The 15,918-nt window shown below is 44.8% G+C and overlaps 1 protein-coding gene across 4 annotated transcripts in view; it reads right to left on the bottom strand.

Moving 5' to 3' along the window:
* Nucleotides 1–15,918, bottom strand: part of PDE5A (phosphodiesterase 5A) — a 90,797-nt gene that overhangs the window by 21,740 nt on the left and 53,139 nt on the right. For all 4 annotated transcript variants that reach the window (XM_069459155.1, XM_069459157.1, XM_069459159.1 and 1 more), the window contains exons 10-11: nucleotides 12,122–12,297; nucleotides 8,625–8,684 (exon numbers count right to left, since the gene is read on the bottom strand). In XM_069459155.1, coding sequence (XP_069315256.1) covers nucleotides 8,625–8,684; nucleotides 12,122–12,297 — 236 coding nt within the window. The remainder of the gene's footprint in view (nucleotides 1–8,624; nucleotides 8,685–12,121; nucleotides 12,298–15,918) is intronic.

Below are 15,918 nucleotides of genomic sequence, written 5' to 3'. Positions count from 1 at the left end.
TCCGGCTTCTCTTGAAAATCCAGGCCGTCCTGAGACCGAATTTCCGGGAAGGAACAGCCGGGGACGCCGGGCCGCCTCCCCCGCGTGGGGCGGGCAATCGGGGACGCGGTTCGCGGGAGCCGCCGGCGCTCGGTCCCCTGTGTCGTCGGCCACGTCCGGCCGGGACGGCCCGTCCCAAAGAGGCTTTGACTGGGTGTGGGGCAGAGGGAAGAAACATGACGAAATTCGAGCCAGGTCCCGAACCGCCGACGCTTCCTGTGAGGGCCTGAGGTGACGAGGACCTGAGATGTCACCGTTTCGCTTTTCTTTCTTCATCTTTCAGGAAGCGAAGTCACCGTTTCGCTTCTCCTTCCTCCTCCTTCCGGAAGTGAAATCGCCGTTTCGCTTCTTCCTTCCGCCATCTTTCCGGAAGTGAAGCGGTCAGAGCGACAACATGGCGGGCAGCAGGCCGGGGCTGTGGATTCCTCACAAATCCGATGACACTCACACATTCCCCTGTCGACCGTGGCCTTCAGCTTTCCCTCGCGTCCGCCAGACGCGGCGAAACTCGGTGCCCATCACCCCGTCACCCCCCATCCAGGGCCGGGGATCTGTGGCCTCGCGGCCACCCGCGGCCCCCGGATCCCCAAGTGCGGCCCCTCGACCGAATCGACCGCACAGAGCACGTCGCTTCTCCACGATCCTGAGCAGGAATCTCCCCCGAGACCAAAACTGACGAGGAAACACGCGCTCGGTGAAGGCGGCTCCGCCGGCTGAGGCGCGGGCTGGAACGGGGTCGCGGGGGTGGGGAGTTGGAATGTTCGAGAAGGGCCGCCGCCGTCTACACTGGCCGTCTGCACCGCAGGGGCAGCGACGCCAGCTCGGGAAGCGTGGGGGTGGGAACGCGCCCACCTTTAACTCGAAGCAGAGAACAGCTGCTTTCCCTGAAGCATGTCCTCTCCACCAGGGAGCAGATGTTTTCTCCTCGGGGCGTCATTATTTCTGATAGCAGGAAGTTTTCTTTTTTTCCTGCCACAAAGGATGTTCCAAAAGCCACAGGACAGACGCCAGCACAAATTGTGCCTCTGCGTTATGCACTCGAATCCCCAGCCTCTCTCTAGAAGTTTCTTTTCTTCTGCTTGTTTGGCCACGCCACACCCCGACTCCGGCTCTCCGAGCTGCCCCAGCGGGGACATCCCGGGATCAACCCCTGGCGAGTCACGAGAAAGTCAGACATCACCGAAAGCTCTTGTGATCCGCTGCTGTGACCATCACAAGGGAATCTACTTTCTTGGAAAAGCTTGGGAGAAAAAGTGATTTTTAAGTAAAACGAATTATCTCCAACTTTTACTTACCATTTCATCAACAAAACAGTCTACATTTTACTAATAGCAAGGAAATCAAGGATGTGGCATTTCTGGGACAGGACAGGAATATACGATTGCAGATTTTCTCACAGCTTCTGACGATTTTATTCTTCACTGTTTGCAAAGTGAGATTTCTGAGTTTGATTTATGTCAAGGGATAACAGAACTTATTGCAACGTGGTTTGGAAGACTGACAAAAACAACATTTTAGAGAGTCTGTGAAACAATAAGGTTCTATAAATATAAGTATGTATTTTTATGGTGGAATAATCCAACTCAAAACTACTGGAACTACAACACCGCCTAACACCGCTCAATTCTGCTTCCGACTCCACAGGAGAGCACGAGGCCTGGAAATCCTCAGGCAACAGAAACAACACGCCTTCTTCTCTTAATACTTCAGTTGTGCATTTTATTTACTTTTGAAATTTTAAATTGTAGTTTAATTGCTGCTTTTGCCTGCATAAAAAACACTCCATTACTATATAATTTTAACAAATCAGTTTCAGCTTGTCCTAAGCGTCATTAAGGTTTGCTGATCTCACCTCCAGGACACTGGAGATCCAGGGTGAGAAACCAGTGGCCACAAAATTTTCCATCTTTTTAGCAGCTCTGGTAGGAAGTTACTTAAAATGGTCAATCCTAGATTACTCTCCATAGGTAGAGAATTGGTCATGCTTCATAAAGAAAAAGTTTTGCATTTATCTTTGATGTTTTCTTTTTCCTCCAGTATCTGTTCTCCTTAGGCTAATTTTTTCTCCACCTATCCTGTGCTACTTAGGCTAATTTAAAAATGAGTGCATAATTTCTTGAGTGCTCGTTATTAGAGTGCAGAAAGGCTTGGAACACGACAGGACATAAAGATCTTGCTGCTGCTGCTACTACTATTGCTAGTCAACGCCCTGCCCCGGCCACTGTCACAGCCACCAACAGCAACTGCTGATGACACACAACGGGGCGTCTTACCAGGAACGCGAGTTACTGTGATTCTGTGCCAGAGTAAATTCTCTTATTATCCCCTTTTTACAGAGGAACAAACTGAGGCACAGAGAAGTCACATATTTCCCTGAGATCACAGCCCTGGAATTGAACCCAGGTCTCTCTCTCCAGCACCCGGGCAATTTGACCACCACGGCACAGTCACGAACATGAAAGGTGACAACGCAAATGTCACCTCAGTGCCCCTCAGCACGTCTGCTTCTGTCACCAGTCAGCAGGCGAGGCTGTTTTACATATTTAATCAACTATTACATTATCTCTAGCTTCATAATCATTTTAAGGAAAAAGCAAGCAAAATCTTATTTACAAATGGAAGGAGTTTCATTCGTGTTTTTCTTCACACTAGATTACAGTCCAGCTTTTCTGGAATCCACTGATTCATTCATTCATTCAACACAACACACAAACCAGGTTCCTGTTAAGCAACCACTAAATGGTAGCTGTTATTATTATTATGACTCAAGAACTAACAGCCTGATGGAGAAGACAGACACATAAATAAGTGAAATACATAGTTTTTTAAGTACAATAACAGAAGTAGGTTGGTAGTTTGCACAAGTGATTCCTAACAACACAATCATAGAGAATATAAGTCCACATTTCACTACTTTTTTTCAGTCAATCTTTCCTGAGCTTTGTCAATGCTGAAGACAAATGATAGCCCTCTTGTTCAACTGTTCCTCATTATAATGGCCATGCACACAACAAAGGGGACACATTTGTGTCCCTTTGACAGAAGTATGGACAGTACCTTTTTGTTTAATAGAGAAATGAAATTTTTTAGAAAATAATGCATTTATAAAGTATATAGCCTCCTTGAAGCCTGTGTTCACGGAAAATAATATACTTGGGTAAATATAAAGATCATTTTAAAATTACATTTTTGAGTTTCTTATTTTTGGTGGCTGCCTCATGAAAAAGGTTTATATTTAGTCTGTGGCAAAGTCTCTGATCACCTCAGCACAAAATGAAGACACGTGGCCACATGGCTCCACAATTTGCTCAATTTTGTCATCTTTCTACAAAAAAGGCCACGTTGGTATCAAAGGCATTCTGCCTGCCTTCGGTCTAAAGTATCAAATCTCAAGAGCCAAAATAAAAATCATGGAAACTGGAAACAATTCCTAATAGCCAGCTGTTAAGACAAGGCTCCCTACTTAGAAAGTTATTTAGTAACATAAGTCGGAAAAGAAGGGCGGCAGTGGAACTTGGTTTTCCATAAAATGTCAGATTGTTCCAATTAGCTTCAGTGTTTGATAAAGGCATTTTGTTATCTTACTCCTTTGTATTTATTTGGTCGGTATAAACGTTAAGAGGAAAAGAGATTTCAATCTCAATAATCCATTTTTTTAAGGAAATTATTTTCAGGGATAAATTAAGCTGAGATGGTTGAGGGGCCTCCTGCCGGGTGTTATAAGGCCCCCCCCTCAGCCCTGACCCCTGACCCCCCATGAGGCTCTCCTCCCCCAGAGCACTCTGTTCCTGGCCTTTGAATAAAGCCACTTTGACAGCCACCCTGTCACACTTCACACACGGCTGTTATCTCTCTTCCCCACTTTTCCCATGCACACACACAAAAAAAAAAGTGTCTTTAAAGAAGAAACTACAAAATTAGTTTACAAGCCTGTTAGAATTTATCCTTCTCTAAGGGGGAAGTAAATCCAAATACAGGTGAGAAAGGAATCCACTTACATAAAAAGGAGAGTGAACATGAAACTCTGTATATGGAACCAAATCTTATAGACAGTAAAGAAGTAAATAAGGCCTAGTGGGACTGGACTAGTATATGTTCTTAAATAATAGCATCAACATGTTATATGATTTTTCCTTCTAACATACAACTGGATCCTTTTAAATCTCAATGGAGAAGGGACATGGGCTGTAAAAAACTTGGGTAACGAGTTTACAATTTTTCAAAATCATATATAGGTGTATGCCAATGTCAAGATTCTGATAAAATATGCAGACCTTTATAAATCAAACTTCAGAGTACATCTGTGACTATAGTTGGGACTAATACACACAGATCTGGATACCATCTTGGTTACTGAGTTCCACACATAAAAATTATACTAGAACTACGGTGTTTAGAACTATACACTGTAGTTCGTATATAAGAAGCTTTAGTGTATATAAAGAATGGTGCCCCCATACTTTGGAGCCAACATTACCACCGGAAGGAATCCACTAGTAAAATCAAAGCACAGGCCGGGCGCGGTGGCTCACGCCTGTCATCCCAGCACTCTGGGAGGCTGAGGCGGGAGGATCACTCGAGGTCAGGAGTTTGAGACCAGCCTGAGCAAGAGCGAGACCCCGTCTCTACTAAAAAAATAGAAATTAGCTGGGCAACTAAAAATATATAGAAAAAATTAGCTAAGCACGGTGGTGTACACCTGTAGTCCCAGCTACTCAGGAGGCTGAGGCAGGAGGATTGCTTGAGCCCAGGAGTTTGAGGTTGCTGTGAGCAAGGCTGATGCCACGACTGTCTCAAAAAAAAAAAAAAAAAATCAAAGCACAGCAGATAAGATTAGCTTGGCAAGTGCAAGCAAGAAGAATCAAAGAGAGAATCTAATCAGCCTCGCCAATGTGGGAAACACGTGGCCCAGTTAATGTTACAGAACACTAAAAATGAACGTCTCCAGCGAAGCCCAAAGGACTGTCTCAGGGAATCTCTCACCCGTCTAAGGAAGAGGCGCCTTCCTGGCTGCCACACGTCACTACAGTCCACTGACACCGGCTATCAAGATCACAGGGCCAACGCTTCTCTGTTAAAGCAGCCACTCAAAATGTTCCCATTTGTAATCTGCCTATCCAGGTAGAGTTTCCAGCAAGGGCAGGAACGTGACGGTCACCTTGATACACGGGATTTGACCTGCACTGTGACGCGGACGTGGGCATCAGAGATCTGGGTCAGGTACCTGGCTGTGCGGCGGGCCACTGTCACCTGCAGCAGTCACACACGTGCCTGATCCAGCCTGGGTCCACTGAAGCTTCTGGCTCTGAAAGGTCAAGGTCAAGAGGAGGTGAATCCTGTCCTAAGAGATGCTGCCTACGTGGTCCGCTTGTCCCCTCTTACTGTCGGATTGAGAAAACCCTTCCCGATGACAAAAGGACTCAGTTTGCTTCTAGAGATTTCACCTGCGCTTAAAGAAACTGCTGTAAAGTAGAAGCTGTAAGGAACCAGGTCAGCACTGACGCCGTGAGAGAAGTGAGAAGCTTCTTTTAAAAAAAAAACTAAGCCCTAATATACAATTATTTACTGCTCTTCTCACCAGAGAGCGAGACAGAAAAGACTGTCCATCAACGAATCAAATATTCACTTTCTGGATGCTCAGATAATAAGTAAACATTCATTACATTCTGATACCTTAACTAATTAACTTTCTAATAACAACAACCAGGTCACCTGGAGTACTTCTATTATTATCTCTAAAACTTATGACTGGCCGGGCACGGTGGCTCACGCCTGTAATCCTAGCACTCTGGGAGGCCGAGGCGGGAGGATCACTCGAGGTCAGGAGTTCGAGACCAGCCTGAGCAAGAGCGAGACCCCGTCTCTACTAAAAATAGAAAGAAATGATCTGGACAGCTAAAAATATATAGAAAAAATTAGCCAGTCATGGTGGCACATGCCTGTAGTCCCAGCTACTCGGGAGGCTGAGGCAGGAGGATCGCTTGAGCCCAGGAGTTTGAGGTTGCTGTGAGCTAGGCTGATGCCACAGCACTCTAGCCCGGGCAACAGAGTGAGACTCTGTCTCAAAAAAAAAAAAAAAGAAAAAGAAACTTATGACTAAGGATCATGAAAAGGTAAAATGCTCAGTTTAAAGGCCAATTTCTGCTACACCCAATTTTAAGCCAAGAAAAGGTTAGATTTAAAATGGGATTAAAAACTCAAGTAAAGCAAGTTTAAAAAGGATTCTGAACTTCCTATCAATAATTACTTTATTATAACAAGAGAACTTTTTCTGGACACAGGCCATCAATATTTAGTGTATTTAATTCTCTTATGAATAAATTTTTAAAAATAAAAGTTAAGAAAATATTTGACAGCTTTTCAATTTATTTTAGGTTTTAAATTGAGATAAACAATCAGACACATGACACAGACAACAATTTTGGTAATTGCCGGATGACGCAAACATCTGTGTATTTCGGGCTATACAGGAATTTTTATTTGGTGGATAGAAAACTAGAATTGAAATCAACTGCTGAATTTCAACCAATTTAAATAAATTACTTGACCTAGAAGCTATTTAACCCTAAATTTCTCAACGCAGCTGCCAGAATCTACTTTCCAAATGCAACAACAGCTGGTTTTGAACAATACTTCAATGCAGCAATTTGCAGCTATTCTGAAGTGTTTTTCTCTTGCTAAAATTACAAATATAATTGAGAAGGTAATTTTCAAATTTTTCTGACAGATTATACTATCTTTGAAGTAAAAAACAAAATATCATTGTGATTTTTTTTTTAGTATTATCCTTGGAAACTACTTGTTAGTTTTTATTTATCTAAAACAACACATGGCAGAGTATAACCTTGCCTCTGTTTCAGAACTTAATAACCCTGCAGTGCATTTCAATATGTATCTTCCCACGTGATAGTTTCTGTTCTTGGTCTTCCGCGTCCCTCCCTCACTCTCTCCCAGTCGATCCGCTCCTGTGGTTTCCCTCCCAGAGGATGTTGGCTCCCAAATCTCCACCTCGAGTTCTGACCATCTCTCATGGCTCTGGCCCTGCTTATTCTGGTTGTTTTGGTTTTTTTTTGAGACAGAGTCTCACTCTGTTGCCCGGGCTAGAGTGAGTGCCGTAGCATCAGCCTAGCTCACAGCAACCTCAAACTCCTGGGCTCAAGTGATCCTCCTGCCTCAGCCTCCCAAGTAGCTGGGACTACAGGCATGCGCCACCATGCCCAGCTAATTTTTCTATATATATTTTTAGCTGTCCATAAAAATTCTTTCTATTTTTAGTAGAGACAGGGGTCTCGCTCTTGTTCAGGCTGGTCTCGAACTCCTGACCTCGAGCGATCCTCCCACCTCGGCCTCCTAGAGTGCTGGGATTACAGGCGTGAGCCACCGCGCCCGGCCTGCTTGTTCTGATTGTTGAAAATGTCCACTTTGTTGTTCTACCAGCACTTCAAACTTACCTTGTCCTAAACCAAATCTACCTTCTTAATATTTTCACTTTCATTAGTTAACGTCACCATTATTCTTTGAATTACCAAGGTCCAAACACTTGGATCATCTTTAATCTTCACGCTCCCTAACAGCTCAGAACAGCACGGTGCTGTGCGCACGGGCTCGAGCGAGACCGTGAACTTGCGTCCTGACCCCCCCACGTCACGGCAGTGTGACCTGCAGCAAGTCACTGGCTTCTCGAGGCTGCAGCGTGGCCTTCATAACGTGGTTACAAAGTGCGCATGAGAACACAGCTGTTCTGTTAACACGAGAAAAATACATAGGGGCACAAAGAATTCAGCATAAGGCAAGCTCGGATGACGATGACAATGAACGAGAATCTCAATGCCCTGCTCACATTCTTCCCACTCCTTACGTGGCTCTCATCACATCTCCCATAGACCTTACCTACGTCATCGCAAATGAATTTAAACTCAGGCCAGTCTGGGTTGCAAATGTGTAAGTGCTTCATTAATCCCACCCAAGCCATTCCCAGCCCAGATGGAGAACACAGAACACATCTACTTATGTATCCATGTGCTTTTTCCTCATCGTGGGCTAAATAACAACGTCATGAGAATTCAGGAACTGACCCTGTTTGAACTCAATTTCAAACAGCGCTTCCTAAGCCATATGGTCAGAAATTAAAATCAATCTCGCTTCTTGACAATGCAGAGCGGGTTATCAGCAACAAACGATACATAAACTCCTTCGTCATTACCCTGGACAGCTGCCCTTGTAGTCCCCATTTCCCCAGAAAATGAAAACTAAATTTAATTGTAGCCTAAGAAAGAGGTAAAGATTAGAACAATTACTAAAAAAAATAAAAATAAAAAAAAATTAAATCAGGATCATACAAAGTATTACAAAAGTCCACATAAGTTATTTAATATCTTTTGCTTTGCATTAGTGACTTTGCAGCCCTGCAAGAAAGCAGAGTTGATTAAATATTTTATGAGCGTCCATTTAAATATTTGCCAAATCTGATTAAACGTCTAGGGGACCACTACTAGTAGAACCAGATACCCTGCGAAAAGCAGACTTACGCACTGATTAGGTGTTTGCAGTTGGTAATTTTTAAAAAGAGAGAGGAGGAGAATTACCGCTAACGACTGCAGCTCTCTGGTCTCCTCCTCCGCCGCCGAGGCGTGGTAGGACAGCACCTACGGGCGAGAAGAGAAGGGGTCCGGGTCACACAGGCGAGAACGACCGGTTCTCCAGAACCGCAAGCTGGGAATCCCACCGCGCCTTCCTGGACAGAGAACGAGACCCCTCGGATGTCTAACCTCACTTGCTGCCTTCTCCAACAGAGAGAAGATCCCAGATTTAGATTCCATCGCTCGTTTCAGAACAGAGTTATACGCCCTGTGTTCAAAGACAACTCTTGTGACTGTCACCCTGACATTATTGCTACGACAAACACATGATTTATAAGGCAGTCTAGAAATAACTATGGGCTCGAACTTGGCAGAAAATTCATTTTGTTTTTCTTAAAACAATATTGACTTTAGTTATTTTTGCTTGTGTACAGAATTGGGGAGGGGGCGGGCGGGTGGGAAACCTGTGCCTGAACTGACATTTGAATGTTGGTATTTGGAAAGAAAATAGTCTAGAAGTGGCTCTCCGGTGGGCCTATGGGCACTGGAGACAGTCACACAGAAGGACTGCAGGGCTGGGACGTGACGTCACACAGATTCACGGATCCCTTTTCACGCACACAGCCAGGAAGCTGCCCGTGAGCAGCCGAGAACACGGGGACTCGGAGCTCCCCATGCTTGGCTGGATGCGCACACGCGGGGGTTGGGGGGCAGGCGGCCAGGACGCGGCTCTTGACCCCCGAGCCAGTGCACGTCTGTTCCCTCGCAGACCGAGAAAGTCAGGCCTACTCTCTTCCTACTCACTTAACACGAGACTCATAATCTCCGCTTTCAAAAGCCACAACTTCTGAGCACGGGTTGGACACCCCAGATCTGAAAATCTAAGATGTGAAATGCTTCAGTGAGCAAGCCCCTCCTCTGGGCATCATGTTGGTGCTCGAACAGTTTCGTACTCTGGAGCCCTTTGGGTTTCGGATTTTCAGGTTTGGGATGCTCAACTGGTAAATACGTACAATGCAAATATTCCAAAATCCAAAAAAAAAAATCTGAAATCCAAAACACATCTGGTCTCAAGCATTTCAGATAAGGGATATTCAGAATCTGAACTGGGATAATATTTTAGACACTTTTTTCAATCAAGGTAGTGGTTGCATTTAAAAGGCCTATCAATAAAGTTCATTTTTGACAGAGATCACATTGATTCACAAAAAAAAAAAAAAAAACCAACCCAAAAAGTTTTAAAATCATTGATAAAAAGGTAACTCATTTTCAGACTTTAAATGCTGAGTAAATTAATTCAGCAGCCCAAACTACTTTTCCTTGAACCAGTCTTTAAATTTTAAGCAACTGAAAATCTAAAACCAAATGGTGTCTATGCCTACTGTCCTGGGATTCAGAACATTTATGATATTGCACCACCCGGACCTGTCTCAGCATTTGAACATTAATCACTAGGAAACCTCAGGAACCTCCCGCCCATGGGAAACTGACAGGTCACGGCTGCTGAGACCACGGAGGCAGTTTGCTGAGAAAAGACTGCAACCACGAATTAGTCTAATATGACTAAGTGCAACGCAACAGGAATAAACAAATAAAGGAATGCTCTAAAACATTCCAAGTCCAAAAAATTATTTTCATTACCTACGGAAGACAAAAATAGCACCTCACCCACAGGGTAAAAGGATTAATTCTGTTAACACATGCACGCATTAGAATACAGAGGAAGCATCTAATAGAGGCTGTTTTGATCGTCATCGTCGATGCTTTCTTGTTAGTATAATGCTCATGACTTCCGGGTCGAAATAATTCACTGCCTTAAGGAGACCCGAGGGCTTTGCGTCCGTCCTTGGCTTCTGTCCAACAGCCTCATACAGGAAGGGACATTTTTGTGGAGGTCGGGCCTGTGATCACTGGAATGAGTTAATTACTCATATGTTTAGCTACAGGAGAGCTATAATATAAAGATAGAAATAGATCTCAATCCGGAAAGCATTCGGAGATTTTGAGCCAAGTGATGTATCTGCGACTGCTTCAAAATAACCCAACGGGAGGTGAGGCAGAGCACAGAGGAGAGAGCTGGGGAACGGACGGAGCTATACCGGCCATGGGTCGATAATTACTAAAGATGACCGATGAGGACATGGGGCTTCATTTTTCTACTTTTCCATGTTTGAACCTTTCCATTATAAAAAGTTAAAAAAAAAATTTCTAATGGATAGCTTCAATTCTTCAGTGCAAAACCACAGAACTAGAAAAAAAATTAAAAATCATATATATAATGTATACACATACATGTACAACTGTACATTTTTGAAACTATATGTCCACATGTATATGTAGGTTTATATACATAATTGAACCTGTATTTGAAATATATATCTGTGCATTTATGTATATACATGTATATATACACATTGGAAACAGATTTCTACTGGTTTATCATTCAGGGTCTTTCATACAACACTGTAGCGAACCTATCGGTATCATACACTCAGCTGAGAAAGTACGCGTGCCATCTTGGTTAGGGGCAAAACTTGGATGTATAACGTGTATCTTTCTAGCTCTTTAGGTTAGACAGTTATTTATGAGGGATTAGAGGAAATGTTATTATGTCCCAAACACTAATTTTCATTGATCTCCACTAGATACGGGTTGGCAAACATTCGAATATGTTTCATAGTGGTGTGTGGATTAGTAGAGACATGTGCACCTTTGGAAGCCTGTTTCTCTAAACGGTCTACAATGTCAGCAGCTCTGTGTTATCGAAGTGAACATCTCAAGGCAGCTGGTGAAACAGTGGGGCAAGGAGCCGCCCCGGCCCCCTCAGCCGGCCCGTCCACTGCTCCCTGAGCTTCCGGAATCACCTGGAGGTGGGGGGGCCCTGCAGGGATGTGGACTCCCAGCACCGCCCCCCCAAACTTACTGAGCCAGAACTTTCAGCAGTGGGGTCTGTAAATCTGTAGTTTGAAAGTTTCTGGGATGATTCTGGAGTAGCTAGTCCAGAAATTTCAACTATTCCTGCTTCTCACTGATTTTCTTTTTCTTCTCCTCACTTCTAATTCTCTTAAGAGTGCCTAGGCTTTCGGTTTTTTGGTTGTTGTTTTTTGTTTTTGTTTTTTTTTTAATTTATTTGCACAGCTGTTCTCACGGAGCGATGGGAAGGCTCAGGCCGTGGCGGGGGGGTGGACAGGCTGCAGTGGTCACCTGTGAGTGGATTACTACAGTCACAGACGCTTTCTGCAGGCAAAGCGGGGACTGAAGGGACAAACAGCTCCAGTTTGGGTTCGGTCGTGACCCTTGGCAAGTTTCTAAAATATTCTGGGGGTCTTAGCTTCCTTCACTCTTAAAATGAGGACAGTGAGGATCTCATCACGTAAAGCACCGATTTTTGCGAGGACGCGACGACAGAACACACAGACACACACACCACGAGCTGTCACGAGGGAAAGGCAGGCGGCCCAGGGTCTGGCTGCAGAGCCTGAGGTCCCGTCACGTCAGCCCACCTCCAGCGTGACCATCTGCTTGGCCATCGCTCTCTCCACGGCTTCATACATCTGTGTGTTCTGGATCCCCAAGCCACAGAAGATGACGAAAGCTTCCAGAAACTGCTCGTCGTTTCGGTTGAAAGGCTTAACCTTGCCAGTGTTCTCCTCCATCTTATTAACAAGTTGGCAAACCCCTATAACGATCCAAGACATTGACAACTGTTACTGCTGAGAATCATGGTGTTTACCGACTTTAACACACACACACACACCCCCCCAGAGATTGTCATGGACTTGTTTCTTAGGAACGCCTGGCATCTCCAAATAAGCAAATGAACCCCCACAAACAGAAGCTAGCACGGTAAACAGAATTTATAGGAAAACTAGGTTCACAGAGTCCCAAATGTATATTGTTGCCTGTGTTCAAAAAAAAAAAAAAAAAACCTAGAGTACTATTTTCTTCCAGACTCGGTCATGAATTTTAAATCCGTTGAGTCCCCAAAGACAATCTGTCCTTTGGAAACTAATTGGATTTTTGTGCACTTGCCAAGAGAACGATTTTGATGCACATCAGGATTTTGGGTCACACAGATTGCCTCTCCTTACTGAGAAACCAGAAGTTAAAAAACACAGTCACACACAAAATAGAACACAGGAATCTGGCAAATTCCCACGGGCGGTCTCGAGTTTTAGACACACACCTCTGAGTCCGAGAGGATCATATTTGCAGGCAACGTTTGATACTGCAGATAATTATGCAAATAAAATGACTATTAGACATAAAAGCAGATCTGATACGTGAAGGAAACCATCACCTCCCAAGTCCTGGGTTCTATCAGAAAGTCAGATATGTCAATAGAAATGGAAGATGACACGAGCATAATGTTAGACGTTTGTTGGATGGTTGTCCTACGGGATTCTGAGCCCCGAGGTCCCTGTGCAGAGTCTGATGACCCAGCTCAGCTCTGGGCAAACCAAGTGCTGTGAACTCCGTCATTGTGAGCAGCCCCCGATGGCCCTGCTTGCTCTCATCCCTGCCTGCACCCCGCCAACAGCTGGCTGCTCCCCGCGGCCTTCCTCCCCGTCTTCTTCCTCTCCATCTCCCTCCTCCCCATCTTCCCAGGGGAGCCCACGTCCTTCACCGCGAGCTCTGGGGGCCTCCCGCTGCCCGGTGAGGTGGGCGCCCCTCTTCTCTGCGTCCCTGACAACTGTCACCTGGTGTCTCAACGGGAGACTTGATTTCCATCTGTCTTTCTAGGCTGTGAGTACCTTAGGCTTAGAGACTTACTTGTTTCCCAGTTCCATTTCCTCAGCTAGTGAAATGCCTCGCGTACAGCAGTGACCCAAAACGTTTTCTGAGTTAAGGAGAGAATGCACGACTGCCGCTCGGGCCCAGCCTGCTTTCCCACGAGGACCACAGCGCATCGTCCCTTATTTTTTTTCCTGGAGCGCAGCAGGATGTCACCAAGTCTGTGAGGACGCACGGCCGCGTGATGTCTTAAGTCCCTTTATCGCTACTGGTGTTCACGTTCTTTATGTTTAACACCACGAACGATCTGTACTCTCCTCTTTGCCCTCTTTGTTTGTTTGTTTACACAGTGAAGATATCTGGAAGCCTCTCTATCTGCATCAGGGTGGCAGGTTTACTTTTCTAACATTTATTCCACAATCAAGGAAAATTTCAAGCAAGACATAATTTGGATGCTGCAAGTCAAAGCCATGCACTAAATGGCAACTGGACTCATTTTTTTTTTTTTTTTTTTTTTTGAGACAGAGTCTCGCTCTGTTGCCCGGCTAGAGTGCCATGGCGTCAGCCTGGCTCACAGCAACCTCAAACTCCTGGGCTCAAGTGATCCTCCTGCCTCAGCCTCCCAAGTAGCTGGGACTACAGGCATGCGCCACCACGCCCGCCTAATTTTTTCTGTATATTTTTAGTTGTTCAGATAATTTCTATTTTTTTTTAGTAGAGACGGGGTCTCGCTCTTGCTCAGACTGGTCTTGAACTCCTGACCTTGAACGATCCTCCCGCCTCGGCCTCCCAGAGTACTGGGATTACAAGCGTGAGCCACCTCGCCCGGCCTGGACTCATTTTCTTTTCTTTTTTTTTTTGGAGACAGAGTCTCACTCTGTTGCCCAGGCTAGAGTGAGTGCCGTGGCGTCAGCCTAGCTCACAGCAACCTCAAACTCCTGAGCTCAAGGGATCCTCCTGTCTCAGCCTCCTGAGTAGCTGGGACTACAGGCATGCACCACCATGCCTGGCTAATTTTTTTCTATATGTATTTTTAACTGTCCAGATCATTTCTTTCTATTTTTAGTAGAGATGGGGTCTTGCTCTTGCTCAGGTTGGTCTCGAACTCCTGACCTCGAGCGATCCTCCCGCCTTGGCCTCCCAGAGTGCTAGGATTACAGGCGTGAGCCACCGCGCCTGGCCTGGACTCATTATCTTAAAAGCCCACGTCCCATGTGAGGCAACCAAAGCACAGGGGTTACGTCCTGCAGCCTCTGAATCACCACGGTGCTAACACGGAGCTGCTGACCCGAGGCCCGGCTGCCTCCTGAATCCCGTTTTCCTGCAAGTCACACGCCCTCAGCCTCAGAGCACAACGGAACTGCCTTTCAGCTTCCCTGAAGTCTCCTCCCACTCAATGGCCATTTGTTAGAAACAAGGTATTTTTTACTCCTGCATAAGAATTACTACATATAGAACAAGAAAAGTACAACACAGCGGGGCTGAGCTGTGGGTCTCGCTGGGATATTGTAACAGCAGGTCAAGGCTGTGACTCAAAGTTCGCTGAACGAACGTATTCAGAGAGATTAAATTGTACCTCTGGAATGACTCACAGGGTCTTTACATGGAATGTCAAATGCACAAACACCAGGGTCTGCCGTAACCGCCACAGCCCGGAGCACAACGGCTAAGGCACGCGGGTGTCACAATCCCCCGGCACAGACATGGCGTTGATTCAGCTCAGGAACAAGGACACTAACAACACGTCATCTGCTCGGGCACATGACGCAATTCTCCTTCGCAAGTGGGGATGACAGCCATCGCTCTAGCACTCGTGACAATCCACTGATCTCTGTACGTCCCTCAGAAAATTTACTTACGTCAAACAAAAATACCCTCGTTAAAAAAAAAAAAAAGCTACAAAAAACCATTCATAACAAACAAATGAGGTGCTTCATTTAAGAAAATGGAAAGCTTGGGCACATTTACAGATAGAGCTGCTGTCTTACAAAATAGATTTTAATCGTTCAGGAAATGTTATTTTATACCACTTAAGGATTTCTAAATTACTCAGAATTTCACAGTTTTTCTCACGTAGATGGTATATATTTCCAGCCAAGTTTATTCCTTGTTACTGTGGGAAGTGAGATTTTATCCATTATTATTTTCTAACAAATTTGTCTTGGCATACATTAAAGTTATTTCTCTTTAATAATTTGATAACCAGGCACTCTTTTAAAAACTCTCTGAGTAGATGGGAACTTACAGTCGACTGCCTCGGGGATTTGCATGTAACAATCGTATCATCTGTGAGCTGCGCCATTGTGCCTCCTTTTCTGTCCTTATTTCAACTCTCTTCTCCTCTGATTGGTTTCCTTAGAATTTCCTTTGGGCAACCTTTTTTTTTTTTTTTTTAAACAAATTTCTTTTATTGTTTTCTGTGCATGAGTTATATGCAAAATAGTTCATGAGGTTCAAAGTAAAGAGACATGTGAGTTACATGTGCTTCATGAGGCCCCGGGCTCAACACCAGCATGAGTTAAATACAACTCACACAGCAGTTAATGTGTTAAAATTTACACTTGAA

Source organism: Eulemur rufifrons, chromosome 26 (genome assembly GCF_041146395.1).
Source record: "Eulemur rufifrons isolate Redbay chromosome 26, OSU_ERuf_1, whole genome shotgun sequence".
Taxonomy (NCBI): domain Eukaryota; kingdom Metazoa; phylum Chordata; class Mammalia; order Primates; family Lemuridae; genus Eulemur; species Eulemur rufifrons.
This window is presented reverse-complemented; position numbering and strand designations above follow the sequence as displayed.